Source organism: Carettochelys insculpta, chromosome 24, assembly GCF_033958435.1.
Source record: "Carettochelys insculpta isolate YL-2023 chromosome 24, ASM3395843v1, whole genome shotgun sequence".
Classification (NCBI taxonomy): Eukaryota; Metazoa; Chordata; order Testudines; family Carettochelyidae; genus Carettochelys; species Carettochelys insculpta.
This window is the reverse complement of record NC_134160.1, coordinates 2,696,268-2,715,055: the sequence shown is the minus strand read 5'-3', so window position 1 is coordinate 2,715,055 and position 18,788 is coordinate 2,696,268. Positions and strand designations below refer to the sequence as shown.

The following is an 18,788-nucleotide window of genomic DNA, read 5'->3' as shown; positions in this document are numbered from 1 at the left end:
AGCTGGGCCCCGACCAGAGGAGCTGGGCAGCTCCGCAGAGGGGCGGGAGCCCACACTGGCATCGGGCTGCCCCAGGGGCTGCCGGCAGGGTGGGGGTGGCTGTGCAGTGACCTAGGCTGGCACGCCTGCCCCTCTGATACCCATGTGTGCACAAAGACAGGCCTGCCCCAGCTCTGCCCTCCTGCGGTGTCTGTGCTGGCCGGCGAGGGGCAGGCGGCTTGCTTGCTGGGTATAGGGAAACCAGCTGCGGTGTGGTGGGTGGGCAGGGGGGAGTTTGCCCCTTGGCACGGAGTGGGGGCAGCCCTTAGCCTGGCACCCGGTGGTGGCATTCCCCACCCACTGCAGCTTGGTACATGACTGAGGTGGCAGGTGGGCTGCAGTCTGGGCTGGGTCGTAGGGAGTCAGGCCCCAGCGGAGGCCAGCTGTCTGCAGGGGAAGGGAGCAGGCCCCATGTGCCAGGGGTGCCATGGAGGGTGGGGGCAATGGGGCGGGAGCCAGCCTGGAGCACCTCCACCGTCCACCCAGCGAGGCAACCAAGGGACCCCCTCAGAGCCCTGGCCAGCCCCTGGAGCAGTGCAGCTGGCAGGGGTGCTGGGGCTCAGCTGTGGGCCCCCTGCCTCCTCCAGGCTGTGCAGCCCCTTCCCAGAAAGACCAGCAGAGGCAGCAGCACAGCCAGCCGCAGGGCTGAACCCTCCCTTCTGTGCCAGGGATGGGTCAGGGCCGCCCCACTCGCACGACCTCAGCTCCTGTCATGGGCAGGAGAGCCCCGTGGGGATGGGCGTGTGGCAGAGCTCTTTGCCCCTGGCTGCCCCTGCAGTGTCTGGGCTGGGGCCGGTGGGCAGAGGTGTGAGGACAGGGCTGGCGTAGAGCCATGAAGGGAGAGCAGCACGGGGGGACGGGTCGGGGAGGCAGTGGCTGCCTGGGGCAGTGCCAGCCCTTCCATGGTCCTTTCCATCAGAGCAGCGCAAGGGGCTGCTGCTGCTGAGGCATCCTTTGTCCCCGCCCCCCATGGAAGTGCAGCTGCAGCTGGAGTGTGCCGTGGACATTGCTGAGTGACACCCAGCAAAGGCCGCCCAGCGGGTTAGGACAGGGAGTGAGGCTTGGGGCTGGACCCCGGGCTGGCAGTGCGCTGTGAGCGGACAGCCTGGATCCTCGTGAAAGGCCCCGCCCGGGCCCGGCCCCTCTGACAGCTGGTTCCCGGGAAGGTGCAGGAGGGAGAGGCAGTCAGCGCTTGGGCACATGTCTGCGACGAAGGACCCAGAGGTAGAGCCAGTGCCTGTCCTGCAGCCCAGACCTGCCCTGGCTCCAGAGAAACCCGTCAGCCAAGCCGACTCAGCCCACGCTGCTAGGGCGTCTGAGAGCAGGGCAGGGTTCCTGGCCAGAGCCGCCCTGCCTCCAGCGTGACGGGCAGCGGTGTATCCAGCTCCTGGCGGGTCTGGGCTGGAAGCTGAACCTGCATGTGCCCAGCATGTGAGTGCGTGTCCCAGAGGATCTGTCTCAGTGGGTTTCTGCATCCTTGTGTGGCTGCCACCCTGCCTGGGCCAGCGTCTCTCCTACCAGCAAACATGCCACCTGGGGTTTCCTTCCATTGCAGCTGGCTTGGGGCTTCGTACAAGCTGCCTGCATGCCTGGGCCCTTCCCAGCCTCCCAGGGCCGCAGACAAGGGCACCGCTTTTTCTCTTGCAGGGGGGTGTGGGGCCAGCCCTGTGCAGGGGCTCTGCTTCCCAGTCCCCTGGCTGTCAGGGAGCAAGGGAAAGTATGCAGGTTGTGGGCCTGCCTCTCACTCGGCCTGGGGAGGAGAAGGGTAGAGGAGTAATTTGCACTCTGTGTACTTTTCCCTCACTCCCTAGCAGTCCAGCAAAGGGAGAGCGAGCGGCGCCCCACACCCCAGTGCTGGGCCAGTCGCTCTGGCCCTGGGTCCCCTGGTACTGGTGTCGGGTGACAGCCCAGCCTGAGCTGAGCTCTGGCACTTCCCGTGGGCAGGGATGAGTTGCTCGGTGCCAAGGCAGCGGCCCTGCTGCAGATCCCCAGGCGTGCATTGCTGCAGAGGGTGGGGTCTGGAGGCAGGGAGGAGGGAGTGCACCAGGCTGCATTGAGGCCCAGGGAGCACCAGGCCCTGCTCTGGCATCACTGTAGAGCCCTCGGCTGGACCGGCCCGGAGGGAATGGTACCCCCAGGACTCGGCTTGTCAGCGCACTAGGTGGGGGGGAGCCCAGCCATGGGGGTGGGGGGTGGGGGAGAAGCTGGAAGAGGTAGTGCCACTGCTGTCAGCCGGGCTGGGCGAGTCTGGCTTCCTGCACAAACCGTGATGTCGTCACCCCGCGATGCTAATTACAGGTGCTAGCCGGCAGCATCACAGAGCTGGGGTGTGGCCATGCTGGGGAGGGCCAGGAGCTCTTAGCCCATCAGCTGGTCCCTTGTCCTCCACCCTCAGTGAAACTCGCCTGCCTTCCCAGCCAGCTGCCCCCGCAGCTGGGCGCTCCGGCGCAGGCCTGATGGAGCTATGGCAAAGCTGCATCCACCACAGCAGCTGCTTGGGCACAGCTGTCTGTCTGTCCATCCATCCCCACTCCTCTGTGTGTCTGTCTGTCCGTCCATCCACACACCTCTGTATATGTCAGTCCATCCACCCCCATACCTCTGTCTGTCCAGCTGTCCATCTATCTCCACACCTGTGTATCTGTCTGTCCAACCCCACACCTCCATCTATGTCTGTCTGCCTGTCCATCCCCATCTGTCTGTCTCCATGCACCTATCTGTCTGTCCCTAGCTAGCTCGGATCTGTGCCCAGTTCCCATTCTGCTGAAATCACTCCCTGTGGGGCAGTGACCATGAGCTAGAGGGCGGAACCCCACGCTGGGGTAGGTGCCTGAGAGCGGTGGACTGAGCCCTGTGCAGGAGAGAGGTACTGTGCCCTGGGGAACCGGCCCAGTGTAAGCCAGAGGCCATGAGGGAGGAGCCCAGGCTCGAGAAGAGGGGCTTTGCCCAGGTGGAGCAGTTTGCATGTCAGACACTCAGCCAGGTGCTGGCTGCGGGAGGAGGGTGACCACCAGTCCCGGGGCGCTGACAGGCTGCAGGGGATAAGCCCCAGCTAGGACTTTGCCCCCTGATCTCAGCACCACCTGATGTTTGCCCTCCCCTCCTCCCTGTTTGTCTTTGGCTCCAAGCACAAGGCCGGGCCCCATCTGGATGGAGCCAACAGGCCCAGCTCTTCAGCCAGCTCGAGACTTTGCTCCGGCATCACTGATTCACGGGGCCGTTCCCAGGGCAGCTGCGGGGAGGCCATGAGCCACACACCCTGACTGTTGAGACCTCAGGATGAGGGAGCAGCCCCTTTGCGCCTGCGCTCCATCCAGCCTCGGGGTGTCCCAGGCTGCAGCAGGCCCGGCGCCAGGAAGCACCAGGGGGTGCCTGCCCCAGAGCAGAGCTTGGCCACTCTGTGCTCCTGGGCCAGTTCAGTGCTGAGACCCAAAGATCTCCCCATCAGCACATGCTGCAGCTGCCTGGCCCTGGGCACCTTGCGCCCCCACCCCATGCACTGTGGAGCTGAGCCCTGGTGCAAAGCTCTGCTCCAGCAAAACGCAGCATTCCTGGGGCCTGGGCAGTGTTTCCTGTAAGCTGAGCACCTGGGCAGTTGGTCGGGAGAGATTCAGGTGCTGCCCAGCTGATGAGCAGAGTGCCCCCAGCTGGTTGTGTGTGTTTTGGGGGGGCGGCTCATCTGCACATGCCTCGGTGCATACAACAAAATTTATTCCACCCATGGGTGGAAAGAAATGGCGGGAACATTGGGGTGGGGAGCCGGGTTCCACTTGCAAAACTGCCTCTGGGATCGTATCCCCACCTTCCCAGTCAGGAGCTGCTGGGAACCGGTTGGGGGGATTTTGCCTGTGACCCTGGCACACAGGCCCCTGCACCCCCTGGAAACAGCTGCCTCCCAGGTCTCAAGGTCGCGCAGACTGTGTAGAGGAGAATGAGGCGCACATGGATTCTGCCTTGAGGACTAGGGATGAGCGGGCCAGCTTAGCACGTGTGGCCACCATGATAATTAACTCATCGATTTTTCCGTCAGAATCGGGAGGCTCGTTGCTCCCAGGATCAACAGGAGCCAGCGAAGCAGTGGGGACTGAGCCGGCAGAGGAGCAATCGATAGGCGCTGAGGTGACTGTGTCGACTGGCCCGGGGCTGCGAAGGGCTCTACCTTGCAGTGTTCCACTCGGGTGTTCTTGGAACAATGGTCCCCAGAGTGGGAAGGATCCCACGGCTCTGGGGACTGGCGCTCCAGGGACCCACTGGAGAGGCGCAGCGTGGGGGCTGTGGTTCTTTGTGTCACGTCACTGTCCGGGCAGGAGCGCAGCCTCTTCCCGGAAGGCACAGCTAGGAACAGGTCTAGAGGCCGAGGTCAGGCAGTGCTGTGAGGAGGGGGAGAGGCGACATTTGGGGGAGCAGCTTGTAGGGATTCTCTGCGGTTCAGAGCTTTCCCAGTGTGGCAAACTCCCCTGGGAAGGGAGAGGGAACTAGGCTCACGTTGGATTGCAACCTCCATGGACGTGGCCGAGGGCTGCCCATAGGGGCTGCCTCCCTGAGGGCCCTTCCCTGCCAGGTGGGTTCTTGGATCGACCCCTGCTGCGGGAAGCCTCCTCGGGGTGTCCCATCTGGCACCCGCCAAACTGCTGGCCACTTTCTTCCAATTCTGTACTTCCACCCATTTTGTGCCAATCTCCCCCAGCCTCTGCTCCAGAGATAGGGCTTTATCTGGGCTGCACCTCTGGATTTCTGTAGGAACACCCTCTAAAAACTGTTCTGTTTTCATCAGGAAAAATAGCTTGCCCAAGCCGTGGCCTGTGCTCCTTTTACCTATGCTTCCCTGCGTGTGGGGCAAGGGGCAGGTCCGCTTTCCAGGTAATGGGCTGCTCCTGCATACCAGTACACCCCGGGCAGGCACCAGCACTGGCGTTGCAAATCCAGGTTGTGAGCTCAGCCCTTGAGGCACCATCAAAGGTGCTGCAGCAAGTCAGATTTAAAAACAACAAAAAAGTCAGGGATGGTGCTGGGTCCTGCTGTGAGCACAGGGGACTGGACTCGCTGACCTCTTCCAGCTCTTGGAGGTGTGCATTAGCTCCACGTGTCATCAACGCCAGAGGCTCCCTCCAGAGAGCTGCTCTGCTGGGGCCAAGGCAGCTGGCAAGGAAGCCTCCTGGTAGAAGCTGCTGGTTGACTCGGTCCAGGAGTCACTGGAGCAAGGCACTGCAAGGTTATGAGATGATGGGATGGGGCTCAGCCCTCGTTACAGGCTAAGCAAAGGAAAAAACTCCAGTTACTGAGGGCCTGCCGCTGAGTAAGCACCAGCCCCCTGAGCTGAGGAGGCAGTGAGGCGCAGAGTGCCAGGGTGCTCAGCTGAGTAGGGGAGCTGGGGTTGGCAGCTGGAGGAAGGCTCAGATGGGGTCCATGGGCTGGCCCTGAAAGGGGGTGAGGGGAGGCAGGGTCCTGGCAGGAAAAGGAGCTGGGCAGGCCTGCGCTAGGTTTGTGGGTGGCGGCAGAGAGCAGTAGCTCAGGCGGGGAGGGCAGAAGAGTTATTTCGGCTCTTTTGGATTGTGGGTCGGTCACTGTGGAAGGGGCTCAAATGTCCCACGTCTTGGCCGGAGGCCCGAGCCCTGGAGGGCTGGCAAGAGGCAGGCGGCTGCCGAAGGTGCTGCGAGTGAGGACACTGGGGCTACTACGTGTGCTTGGCCCCCCAGGGGTGCTCCGGCAGTCAGTGTGTTCCCACAAAGGACTTACAGGAGGAGGGCCAGACTGAGCCCCCAGGAGGTGTGGGGCTGAGGGGGAGCCCAGCCGACCAAGGCCAGAGGAGAGGAGCTGGGGAGACAGGGCTGCTTGTGTCACAGCACAAGCTGCCCATTGCAGCCGGAGGAGCCTCAGTCCAGCCCACAGGGGGGACACAGGCAGGCAATGCAGCTGGGTTGTGCTGCCACTGCTCTGTGTTCTCCGGGCTGCTCAGGGACGAGCAGCGGTGGTCCAGAGTCGATGCAGGGCCCAGCCAGAGAGGCACAGCAGCAGAATCACCTGGTGGGGCTCGGGGAGGAGGCTCGGGGCCAGCACTGGCTTTGGGGCCGGGCAGAAGCCTGGAGGGCCGGTGGGAGGAACAACGCTTGGGCTTCGTGCGGACTCCAGAGCCGTAAGACACCTGAGCTCCAGGAGCTGGCTCCTTTGCTGGCTCTGTTGACTGGCTCAGCTGGAGCCGTGATGTGGCAGCCCCCTGCTAAGCCAGCCCCCATTGCCCTCATCCCAGGGCACCAGGAGGGAGGGGTGGGCCACTGCGGGACGCTAAGGACAGTGGGGCGGCTGGAGCCCTGGCTTCCCAGAGAGAAGCTGGCTCAAGCCTGGGACAGGAGGCTGGGAAGAGTGAGTGCTGCCCTGGGGGCCTGGGCCGGCAGAGCTGCCAGCTCTCCAGCCTGCTCCAACAGGGGCAGGGACAGCCCGGGGCAGCCTCCCGCCATGAGTTTCACCCGGGGAGGGATCTGAGCCCATTCCCGTGGGGAGCAGCTGCTTTACGCTCTGTCCCAGCAGAGAGCCAAGCCACCCTGGTCTGAATCCCGCCCCGTCCCTCCCAGGACCCCTGCTGCCCAGAGACGGGGAGGAGCAGAGGACCCCAGCCCACTGCTGGCAAACCCCAGGAGGTGTCACACCCCCACAGCACCGCTGGAGCAGCCCCATCCCTGTCCCTGACTGCAGCCAGGGAATGCAACATGCTCTGCCAGGAGCTGGGCAGTGTATGTGCGGGGCTGGGGGGGCTACTGCGGTGATGGAGGGAGGGGTTTCCTTGCTCCCCTTGTCCCCCCGAAGGACCCCACAGGTGCCATTGCCTCACCAGGCAAAAATGCCTTTGAGAGCTGCCTTGTCTGGGGCCGCCCACCACGGGTCTCTGCTGAGCAGCCCGGCCTGAGCTCCGCTGGGGTGCCTTGGCCTCGGTATTTGTCATGGAAATGATGGGGTGTGGGGCGGACGGAGCTCCCCGGAAGGGGCTGACAATACACAGCTCCCTGCGCTGCTCAGCCGTGCAGAGCCAAGCTGCTGCCAGGGCTGGCTGGCCAGGGCAGTACCTGCCCAGCCTCTCTGGGAGCAGCCCTGGGGTATATGGGAGGGGACAGTACCTCCTCTACAGCAGGCTGGGCACAGGGACAGGCCTGCCCTGCTCAGCCTGGCAAGGCAGCAAGTCCTATGAGCCCTGGAGCACTGGCACCTGGAATATTCCTGGCCTGGGCCAGGCCTACATCCAGCCCCCCCCACCACTGTCCCCAAGTGCCCCCTGCAGCATCCCCCAACCCACCTGCTGCTCCTGCTTGTCCCATGTCCCCTGTGTCTCCTGGCCCTGCCTGCTGCTCCTGCACACACATCCCTTCTGTGTGTCCCCAAGCCCACCTGCTGGGGGGGGCTGAGCAGGAAAGGGGTGCAGGTTCTGGGCCCCCTCCTCCACACCAGCAGTGCAGACATCTGTCTCCCCCAGCCCCGGGGCTCTGTCCGGGTGGGGGGCACAGGCCAGCTGGGAGCTGCCCCTTCCTCCAGGCTCTGCTTGGAGCCCTGCACACCCTGGTGCCCAGCTACTCTTCTGCCAGATCCGGCGGTGTGTTGCTTGACATTCCTGGGTGCGGAGTCAGTGGGGAGGGCGAGGCCGCATGGGGTGCCAGGGAACCTCCGCGTGGCGCTGAGCTGGGCAGAAAGCCCCAGGGCGAGGAGCAGGGATGCTACATGCTCTGCTCAACTGGAGCGGAGCTCGCTCTGTGCTCGGAGCTCAGCTTAGCTGTCCTCCCAGGCCCTGTCACTGCCTCCCGTCCACTCGCTCTCCTTCCATGTCACTTCCTGTGTCTGTGTTGCCCTGACAGATGAGACCAGCCCTGCCAATGCAAATGGACCAAGGACCTGAGCCAGTGTTCCCTTTAATTGTTTCTCACGTGCAGAATAAATTTTGCTATAGTGGGCATCCTTCAGTTTGCACAGACTATGGATCGCACCCTTTAAAGTTTCAATTTAAGACTTCATTTACAGCGTCTATTGTGACTATAAAGACCCACACGAGAGTGACGGTCCTTGCTGCATCTCTTGCAGATGTAGTGGGTGTCTGGCAAGTCCTTATTGTGCTTTCTGTGTGCTCGCTTCTTCTCTGCTAGCTGTCTGATCTTCATCTCGCCCTTCTGAAGGCCCTTGTGTAACCCCTGCCTCCATCTGCCGCGGTCGTCTGCTAGTTCTTCCCAGTTGTCCAGCTCGATGTCTACCTCTCTGAGGTCTCTCTTGCAGACATCTTTGTAACGCAACTGGGGGCGTCCGGGGGGTCTTTTGCCAGAGGCTAGCTCACCATACAGGATGTCTTTTGGAATCTTTCCATGGTTCATCCTGTGGACGTGGCCAAGCCAGCGGAGCCGACGCTGCCTGAGGAGGGTGTGCATGGTTGGGATTCCAGCTTGCTCGAGGACGGCGGTGTTGGTCACTCTGTCCTTCCATGATATTCCAAGGATGCACCTGAGGCAGCGCAAGTGGAAGACGTTCAGCCTCTTTTCCTGGCGGGCATACAGGGTCCAAGTCTCGCTGCCATAAAGGAGGGTGCTGAGGATGCAGGCTCTGTAGACTTGCCTTTTGGTGTGAGTGTACAGCTTGTTGTTATTCCACACTCTCTTGCTGAGTCTGGACAGAGTTGTGGCTAAAATTTTGCTATATGCGCAGCAAAATGTGCAAACATGCACCACCAACAGAAACACAGGCTGCCAGCTGGGGGCACTCTGCTAATCAGCTGGGCAGTCCCTGAATCTCTCCAGGACAGCCACCAGAGCACCTCGCTTGCAAGGAACGCTGCTGAGAGCCAGGGAAGGACTCCCACTGAGTGCAGGCTGGGCTCTGTCCTGTCCCAGCACTTCCTGCAGCACTGACTGGCTGTGCCCAGGGCTTTGGCTCTGGGTATCTGGAAGCTCCTGGTGGCACCTCTCCTTCCTTGTCATCACAGCAAATAGCAGAGAGGGCTGGATCCCAACAGGCTGGATCCCAACCAGAGGCCTCCAAGAGGGAGTGGTGCCTGCTGGGCTCTGGGGCCATGTGTCCAAACACTGCCCACTTCCTCGCACTCGGCTCCCGGGGCTGATTCATTCACCAGCCCCGAGTCACGCCTGCCACTCCCGTGTGTATGTGGGTGGGACTCGCGTGGCGGTGGGTTGACAGACATTGCTGTTGCTATAGATGGTGCCCAGCATAGGGGTGCATTTAAAGGCAGTGCTCTTCTGGGCGACGGTGGGGGGGGACAGATGATCAGATTGCAGGCCAAGTTCCTTATTGTTGAGATGCTTAAGTGATGGGTGGCCAGCTGGTTCCAGGAAGGGTGTGTTGTGCTGTGCTGTGCTGTGCTGGGGAATGGGCTGATCTCAGAGACTAGAGCCCAGGAAGCCCAGGCAGGGCCCTGTCGCAGAGGGACTGCTCCCCTGGGCAGCTTCTGACCAGGTGGGTGAGCAGGTGATCATGGTGGTTGGGTGGCCCCTGTGTTTGCACTCAGGGGGAGTGAAACGCGGGACCCTGGAGCAGTACCTGTCAGTCACAGGAACAGCTGCAGCCTCCAGCTGCTGAGCACTGACCTGCCCACTCCATGCAGGAGCATCTTCATTGCACTGTCCACCTTGCCCAAGCCACCTTGGCTTGCACACGGGTCAGGCTGCTCTCCCCAGCCCAGCCCGGCCCAGGGCTGGCACCGGAGCCCTTCCTTAAACATGCAAATAGCCCTGGAATTCGCAGCCCCCAGCGAGATGCTGCTAATCCCCCCACAATGCTGCCAGTTGATAATCTGACCTCAAAGAGCCACAGGCAGTTTAACTGAACAATGTATTGAATCTAACGATTCCCTGGGCCAGGCAAGCGGCCTATTGAGCCCAGCTCTGCCCCTGCAGCCCAATCAATAGACTGCTCCCCCCAGCCGCTGGCGGCTTCAAAACACAGATCTGAGGGGCGAGAGTTTTTTAATCTTTCACTTAATTCAGCACATTCCTGGCTGGATTCCAATGAGGGTAATTAGGTTCCACTGGCAAAATGGAGCAGAGACGGCGTCTTCTCCGGCCAATGGTTACACGGCGCCACTGTGCGCACATGCACCTAGAGCCTCGTGCAAGGGGCCAGCAAGACCTCTGTGCACGAGAGCTGCCCTTCCTGGTGCAACGCTTCCTGCTGGGTCAGGGCCAACCTGAGAGAGATGGGGGGCAGGCTGGTGCCCATTAAGGAATGCTCACTGGGCCAGAGCCTCGGCTGGAGAAAATGTGTCATCAAGGACTTACACCCCACAGGAGAGATTCAGGTGTTGCCCAGCCGATTAGCAGAGTGCCCACAGCTGACAGTGTGTGTGTGTGTGTGTCTATTGGTGGTGCACAACAGCATGTGCCTTGGTGCATGTAATAAAATTTATTCTGCCCATGTTTGGAAAAGATTAGGGGGAACATAGGCCCTCCCCCGTTGCCTGAGAGCCTGTATGGATGGCCCTGTGCTGGGCCATTGAACTGGGAGGTGACTCTGGGCTACAGAGTACTTGCCCAGCGAGTGCTAGACTGGATGTGAGGGAACAGCCCACTGATGCTCCCCCGCTCTTGAGTCGAGGGGCTCATGCTGGACTGAACTCACGCCCCTGCGGCGCAGCCACGGCAGGGCGAAGCTCAGAGCGCCAAGGGGTTTTGGGTATATTGGCAGCAGACTCTGCTCCTCTGTTAACCAACGTGAGCAGATGAGCAGCAGGGCCCAGACTGGCACACAGCACGGTGTTAGCTCACAGAGCAAGGGGCAGGCTCTCGGCTCGGCCCTGTCAGGCATCAGGACTTCACCACCAGCCCAGTGGGAGAATGGGCTTTTTGTGCATGCGTGTGTGTGTTGTGGGGTGTTTCTACTCCTGTCCCACTGGTAATTGGACTGAGACCCCTCACGCTCATTGCACACGGGGCCTCACTCCCTGCCAAACAGCCACCATGGGGAAATGACTCTAGGCCACAGCTGACCTGGTGCATACTCCGGAACAGGAAATCTCTGTATCTCTGGCTATTCACTCCCTTAGGGATCTGTGTCAGGGCAGGAAGCCACAACTGCGGCTAGGTCATAGCTGGAAGTTTGAGACCTGCCTCGGTCACATGTCCAGCACCCAGCTGCTGCCTGGAGACATCCCTCCCCCCTCGGGATGGGCAGCCGGATGACTGGTGCAGCCAGGCCGTGGGTTTGTTCCCTGCTCCCCTCCTGGACCAGCTGGGTCCCCTCAGCAGCACGTGGCACCTGCCTTGATATGTTGGCCCTGGGCCTTTGTGACAGCCCCACAACTCCCTGTGCACAAGGCCTGGGGCCCCAAAGGAGCAGGCTCAGCCGGGACCAAGGGCCAGTACCAGGGTGCCCCAGACTCTGGACGTGCCTCTGCAGATCCCCAACCCTCCCTCCAAGTATCCCCTGGCCTGGCCCCCCCCCGATCCCAGCTTCCGTGAGCGTCGTACCCCCAGGCATGGAGGCCCCCTGCTCCCAAAATCCCCCAGCCTATCTCCAGGCCTAGAGAGGGACCCTTTACCCACTCCCAGCATCCCACAGCCTGGCATCCTCAGGACAAGCAAAGGACCCACCCCATCGACTCCTAGCACTCCTCGGCCCCAAAGGCTGTACTCCTAGCACCCTGGGCCCCAGAGCTGCGCACTCCTAGCACCCTGGGCCCCACAGCCCCCCTAACTCCCAGCACCCTGGGTCCTACAGCCCCCCTGACTCCTACCACCCCTCGGCCCCACAACCCCCCCCCGACTCCTGGCACCCGCACCCCCGTGTTGCTAGCACCCCAGGGCCCCACAGCCCTGTGCCCAGCCCCCCGAGGCCCGCCACGCCACGCCCCGCCCCATCCCATCCCCCCACCCGCCGCCTGCTTCTTTCTTCGCTAAGTGAGTCACCAGCGCGGCTCGCTGCAGCCTCCAACTTCCCCGCGAGTCGGGGGGCGGCCGGGCCGGGCCGAGCCCATCCCCCGCCCGGGCCGGGCCGAGCGGCGGCCGGTGCCCCCCACCAGGGGAAGGGCCGGGCCGGGATGCGCCTGCGGCGGGGGCCGAGCCGGGGCTGAGTCGCGTCCGCGCCGCTACTGGGCGGCTCTTCCGAGCCCCGGGCGGGGGCCGCAGAGCGAGCGAGCGGCATGGAGCGGCGGGCGGCCCGGGCGCTGCGGCGCGGAGACCCAGGTAAGGCCTGGGGGCGCGGGGGTGTCTGCCGCGTGCACCCCCCGCTGGATGGACCCGGGGGGTGGGGGGTGTCTGCCGCGTGCACCCCCCCGCAGATGGACCCGGGGGGTGTCTGCCGCGTGTCCCCCCCCCCGCTGAAGGGACCCGGGGGGTGGGGGGTGTCTGCCGCGTGCACCCCCCGCTGGATGGACCCGGGGGCGCAGCCCGCCGAGCCGCATCCAGCCGGAGCCGGGCCCCGCCATCACCACCCGCTCCATGGTGCGGCGCCGCGGGGGGCTGCAGCCCCGCGTTCCGGGCAGCGCCCTCCGAGCCCCGCAGGGCGCCGGGGTGGGGCCGCAGGGCTGGCGGCGGTGGCTGGGCGCCGGCCGGGGATGGAGGGAGGCCTTGGGCACGGCCAGGCCGGGCAGCACAGGGCGAATAACGCCCAGCGGGTTGCAGGGCTAAAGGAGTGGGGATGTGGGGGGCTCCCCCATCTCTGCCAGGCAGCTGCTGGGGCTGGGCCCCGCCCGCGGGCTTTCTGCACGTGGGGACCGGGGGCCACCCAGCTGCCGGGAGGGGTGTGATCTGGGGTGGGGGGGGGCAAGGGGCACTCGAACCCTTTTCCCAGAGGAGGGAGTTTATGGAGGGACAGGGCCCCTCATCCGGCTGGGCAGAATCCCCTGAAATCAGCCCTAGGCGTGGAGCTCCCCGGGCACGTCAGCCTCCAGCTGCCATCCCAGCCAGCTCCAAAAGATGTCCTAATTTAGGGCAGGCCTAGGAAGCCAGCCTCGCCCTGCAGTGTTAAAAACAAGGAGAGGTCCTGTGGCCCCTTATTGACTGACCAGTGTTGTGGAGCACAAGGTTTTGTGGGCAGAGACCCATTTTGTCCGATGCACGTCAGTCTGCAACGTGCCACAGGACTTCTTGGTGTTTTTGCAGGTACAGACTCACACGGTGCCCTCTGATGCCGGCAGTGTTAGCAGCCCAGATGGGAGCGGAGATCCAGGGCTCTGCAAATCCGGAGTCACTCTTTGGGTCTGGGCCTCCCGGCTGGTGTGCATGGGTGCAGCTCCTATTGGGGCGAACGGGCCAGACCCACCGGCTGCAGTGTGGGGTTGTGATGAGTTACACCCCTGGATTTCTGCAAGGGCAATGGCCTTGGGAGCAGCAGCTGGTGCTAGAGAGGACAGAGGTTCTTGATTCTCAGGCTGCTGGGGCCAGATTCTGCGCTTGCCCTTCCCAGCCTAACTCAGGGGTCACTCTGGCCAGGCAGGGGAAGGACGGGGCCCTCTGGCGGGTGTCGCACCTCAGCGGTGCTCAGGGCTGAGTGACGGGTCCCTGGCTGGCCGGGATGTGCTCCCTTTCTGCAGGCGGCGAGGGGGCAGACAAGGCCCAGCGGGGCAGGCACGGAGCCCCACTTGCAGCGGAGCGACGGGGGGAAGGCAATGGCCCTTCCTTGGAGTTCTAGGGAACCGGAGGGAAGCAGCTAACGTGGTCTCAGCAGGCTGGAGAGACCAAGCGTGCAGCCCCTAGGAGTTAGTCACTCAAGTGGGTGCAAGATAGACATTGCCCTTGACGAGTCCTTTCCAGACAGTAGCCGCCGGTGTCGCACGGACAGGGCAGGACAGCTCTGCCATGGGCTTTGGTGTCTCTGGGTGTGCACAGTCCCCTGCCGTGCTGCTCCTCTGCACCCTGAGCTGCAGAGGCCATCGGGGCTGCCGTGGGTCCGGCCAGTGTTGCTTGCTCCTCCTTTCCCTTCGCCCTGAAGCATCTGGCCTGGGTCCCTAGCCCCAGTGTGTGGTGGGGGCACAGGCCAGGCATAAGGCGGAGTGGCACTGTCACAGGGTAGCTGAATCTCCCCTGCCTGCCTGTTCAGAGCCCCAGGGGCTGTCAGTTTTCTCCCTCCCCAATGCTCTGGGCTTCAGCCCCCCTTGGCACGCAGGGTGCAGGTGGCACCTCGCTGGCTCATGAAATCCAGAACCAAAGCAGATACCTTTGGGGATTTTGTGCCCGCCCCCCCGCCCGCAGTGTCCCCGGCTCTTTCCCGGCCGTGGGCAGAGCTGGGCCAGCCCCACTCCGTGCTCGGTTGGCGTCTGTGCGGTTAGTTGTTGGGTGCCCCGGTGCCCATCTCTGCAGCTTCCTGAGACTGTCCACAAGATCGGCATCTGGTGCGGTAGGCCTGCGCTTTGACCCGTGGTGCTGGGAACCAGCCGTCTCCAAGCTGCGCGCCCCAGCCCTGCGCATTCAGACCCAGGAAGAGTGGTTAAAATACTGCCAGGCCTAGTCTCTCCCATGGTGCGGTGGAGTGTGAGCTCCTCGCCGGGGCCGGGTCCCTCGCAGGGGGAAGGCAAAGGGCCTTGTGTGGCGGCTGCGCCGTGGCAGCTGCCTGCACAAGGGGCGTGGGGGAGATGCTGAGGATACACCCCCAGGGTGCAGCTGGCTGCATTTCTGGGCTGGTGTGTGTGTGGTCCCAGGGCCAGTGCAGCTCTGCCTGGCTGTGTGTGTGCAGGCTCCCCACTGGGTCGCAGGAGCAGCCAGGCCTGAATCTGCAGCTTTGCCCGGGCAGAACTGGGCTGGATTCTCCTGCTCTGGTGCGGCCGGACGAGTCGGCTGGAGAGCAAGCGTTTGCTTTGGCTGCGAGTCTCCTAAGGGACCCAGCCAAATGCTCTTTGGCCCTGGCTGGGATGGTGTCTCTGGGTGCAGGCCGGGCCTCACTGTGACTAGGCAGGGCTTTGTGGCAGGCCTGTCTTCCCCGATGGAGGAAGAGGGAAGGCCCGGCAGCCCCCTCCCCCTCCGTCCCTGATTCCCTGTTGCAGAGTGGGAGGGACAGCTGCTGTGATTCATCCAGGCCCCCGGTCTGCGTGGGGCTGCGGTGGCCTGCAGGGGGGAAGGGAGGACATGTTGGCAGAGCAAGCAGAGCCGGGTGTCGGTGCTGGCTGCGGCTGGCGGCAGACGGGCGAGCAAGCTGGAGAGCCGAGCTGCAGCTCCAGGGCCCTGCAGCCTTCGAGAAACGCCCTGTTTAAAAAGCCAGCTGCAGACGCATTGTCTGTGCCTGGTCTCGGTTCCGCGGCTTGGCCTGGCTTTCTCTTGTTCGCAGCCGTCCTCCCCCTCCTCATCGGGTGGTCCTGTGGCCGAGGGCCTGTGCAGGGCTGGGTGCTCCGATGTTAGCGAGAGGGGCCCACCCTGGGAACAGAGCCCAGCTGCCAGACTCCCATGGGAGTTTAGTGGGTCCTGCCAACACGGAGCTAATCTCCTACGAGAAAACGGCAGGCACCGGGGGTGGGGGTGGGGGTGGGGGAGAGAGATCCAGGTGCTGAGCCTCCGGAGGCCCGTGGTTACAGCTTTACTGCCTGCCACGGTCCTGGGGCAAGATGGCTGTGGACCATCTCAAAGGGGTTTTCTCCCTTGTGCTGGGCCCAGCTTTGCAGCACCAACGGGTCTCTCTGGAGCCTGGCAGGAACGTGAGCGTGTTTGTATTGCTGGTGGGAAGGGAGTTGTTTAAACGTTCCCCCTTTTTTCAATTCATTTGCGTCTGTCCAAACCCGCTGGGAAGTGGCACCGCCCTGTCTCGGCCCATCGCGCTGGCTGCGTGAAGCGGCCCTGTGCCCGGGGGATGAGGAAGCACGGGGGCTTCAGCTGACCTGGTTTTGCCATTGCCTTCAGTGGGGCTGGGATTGCACCTGCCTGAGGGGCTCACGCCTCCCCGGAGGGTCTGGTGCTGGCTGGAGCAAAAGGGGGGGGATTTCGCAGTGGCCCTGGACAGAGCTCAGGAGAAGACCGACGGGCACAAGGTATCCCAGAGCGAGCCAGCTGGAGTGCTGGTGGCCTGGATTTAAGGCTGGGCGAAGAGCAGCCACTCTGGTGTGGCGCCATCAGCAGGGAGATGATAGCTAAGCACAAGCAGGGGCGTGAGGTGGCAAAGAACACGCCCAGAGCAGGGCACAGGCCTGTGTGTGTGTGAGAGACAGAGACCAAGCAGCTAACAGGACAACCGACCCCCAGCTGGCAGGTAACACCTCTGTCCCTGAACAAAGAGCGGGCAGGAGCCCAGCTGGGTTCGAATCTGCGGGGCAGTGGGAAGCAGGGAGAGGGCTGGGAAGGAGCCAGCCTGGGCCGAGGGGGGGCTAGACCCCAGATGGGGCACCCTCGGGCTCCTCTCCCCAGGGTGGGTTGGAATGACTGTCTCTGCTGGCTGTACTGACAGCACCGCACTGAGCTGGGCCTCTGTCGCCTCATGGACCCCCTGTTCTGCCTGCCGAGTGAGAGTCGCTTCTGCCTGTGGGTGGGGCGCAGTGCCTGGGGACCCCGAACCTCATGCCGGGCAGTTCTGGAGGAAGACAGGTCCAAGCTGGGGTGGAGTCTGACCTTGAGCCAGGCCAGCACAGCTGCTCTGAAACCTGCGGGGTGCAATGTGCAGAGCTGCGGTGTGGCAGCCCTGGAGTGCAGTGTCCAAAACCCTTTGAGCGCGCTGAGTCCTGACTCTGGGTCCAGTCGGTGCCACACGAGAGCCAAGCGCTAGGGCAACGGTCGGCCTGGCTGCTGGACGAACGGCGGGATCGGCCTGCTGGGTGCTGCTAGCCATGCAGGGTCCATGCTTAGTAACGGTCTCATCCGCAGAGGTGCTGTGCCCTCCTGCTCCTGCTTGAGTGAGTAGGGGCTGCAGACGCTCAGCATCTTTGCAGACGAGGTGGCGAGGGCTGGCTTCTGGAAGGAGCCCAGCTCCTCGCTGGGGCGACGGCGACCTTTGGAGCTGGCACTGATGGGTTGTTTCTTGCGTGTCCCTGGCTCCCAGTGGTCTGTTGGAAATCCTGCCTGTGTGTGTGGCTGCTGCCCGGCGTGTGGGGCTGGGACGCTTCCCACCCAGCTGCTGTGTCAGGTCCCAGACCCTGCCCTGGGGATCGGGTGCCGACCCGGGGCCAGTCCAGTTCAACTGCAGCAGCGTGGGAAGCTCATGGCTGGGGCGCTGGGCCCTTGCAAGCAGCTCTGGCCTCTTCCTCCCGTATGCCTATTTCAAATGAATGGGGAACAACCTGAGGCCCCTTGGGTAGCTCCCAGGCCCCTGGCTGCATGCGGCCTCCCTCACTCTCGTGGGTTGGTTTTAGGAAGGTCTTTGGGGCGGTGTCACATGTTCTCCGGGTGGGGTGACAGCTCGGCAGGCGTCAGCGTGCTGGGGAGAATGCCCCCAGAGGGGGAGCACGCAGAAGTGTGACAGGCCATGCGGGGAGCAGTGAACACTTAAAGTGCACTGGTGTGGATGGCTCCCGGCTGGTGAGCTGAGCCCCAGCGTCTGGGGAGTCAGCATGCTCTGGCTTTGTTCCCGTGTCTGGTTTGCTTTTGGGTCCTTGGCCCTGACCCTTCTGGTGCAGACAGTGCAGGGAAGGGTTCCCCACTGGGAGGTGCCCTCTTTGCACTGGGGGGATGAATGAATGAAGGGGGAAGGGTTCCCCACTGGGAGGTGCCCTCTTTGCACTGGGGGGATGAATGAATGAAGGGGGAGGGGTTCCCCACTGGGAGGTTCCCTCTTTGCACTTGGGGGATGAATGAATGAATGAAGGGGGAAGGGTTCCCCACGCCGGCAGTGCCCTCTTTGCACTGGGGGGATGAATGAAGGGAGAGGGGTTCCCCACGCCTGCAGTGCCCTCTTTGCACTGGGGGGATGAATGAATGAAGGCTGGGGAAGGTGCTGGTGCCATGGTCTGCAATGAATCAGAAACCCAGCTGCAGCTCCTCTCCCGGGCCACGGGTGAGCCTGCTGCTCCCCCCCTTCATAGCCCAGGGGAGCCAGACCTCAATGGGAGCAGTCTAGTTTTCACTGGAGGGCTGGAAGATGGTCCTTGTTTCCTCTGGGCACCGAGCCCAGGCGGTGTGGGACCTGGCTGCCAGCCCATGCTAAGCCTGGGGGAGGGTTGTGGTCTCTGTACCACGAGTGCCCTTTGTGTGGCATCTGTCTGCGCTGGGCCCTCTGGGGTAGCACAGAAGGGAAGGGGCCTGGAGAGCTGGTGGGGGCTCTCTGGGTCGTCCTGGGCTCCCCCCAGGTGGCAGGCAGGCCTGCAGCACGTTGCTGCTGTGGGGTGGGCGGGGGAGCAGTCAGACCTGCCGGGAGCTCGCCGGGCGCGGGCGGCTGAGTTGCACTCTCGGTCGCTGTCATCCAGGTGTGACGGATACAGTTGCCCAGGCGAATCCCCCGGAAGCTGGTGTGGTGAGCAATTGGGCGTGTGGCTGTGCAGCGTGTCTGCAACATGCCCGGCTGCTCCGGCGAAGCCCGTGGGCAGGGAGCACGGCTGCGGAAGGGAACCTGGGGCTGCTCCCTCGGAGGGGCCAGCGTTGATCTGTCCTGGGGCAGGGCTGTCTGGCTCAGAGACGGGCAGTGGGTGCTGGTTCCATGCTGATGGCTGGTTAGTAGCGACCAGCAGGAGTCCCTCCCGCAGGGGGTCCTGGCCTGTGTGACTGGTTGCAGGCACCAAGGGACCCCAGCTGGCTGTGCAGGGAGGAGGCCAAGGCCTGAAAGAGCCCAGGAGGCTGCACCACCCCCTGCCCACTAGAGGCCTCACTCTGCGCCTTGGGGCACCTTGGCCCAGGTGGGGGCAGAGGAGGTGGCCCCTGTGGGAC

At 63.4% G+C, this 18,788-nt stretch overlaps 1 protein-coding gene across 5 annotated transcripts in view; it reads left to right on the top strand.

Moving 5' to 3' along the window:
- The first annotated feature begins 11,903 nt into the window (after window positions 1-11,903).
- MAP7D1 (MAP7 domain containing 1) overlaps window positions 11,904-18,788 on the top strand; it is a 34,574-nt gene continuing 27,689 nt past the window's right edge. For all 5 annotated transcript variants that reach the window (XM_074976293.1, XM_074976296.1, XM_074976295.1 and 2 more), the window contains exon 1: window positions 11,904-12,200. In XM_074976293.1, the coding sequence (XP_074832394.1) occupies window positions 12,158-12,200 (43 nt within the window). In that variant the 5' untranslated portion in view covers window positions 11,904-12,157. The remainder of the gene's footprint in view (window positions 12,201-18,788) is intronic.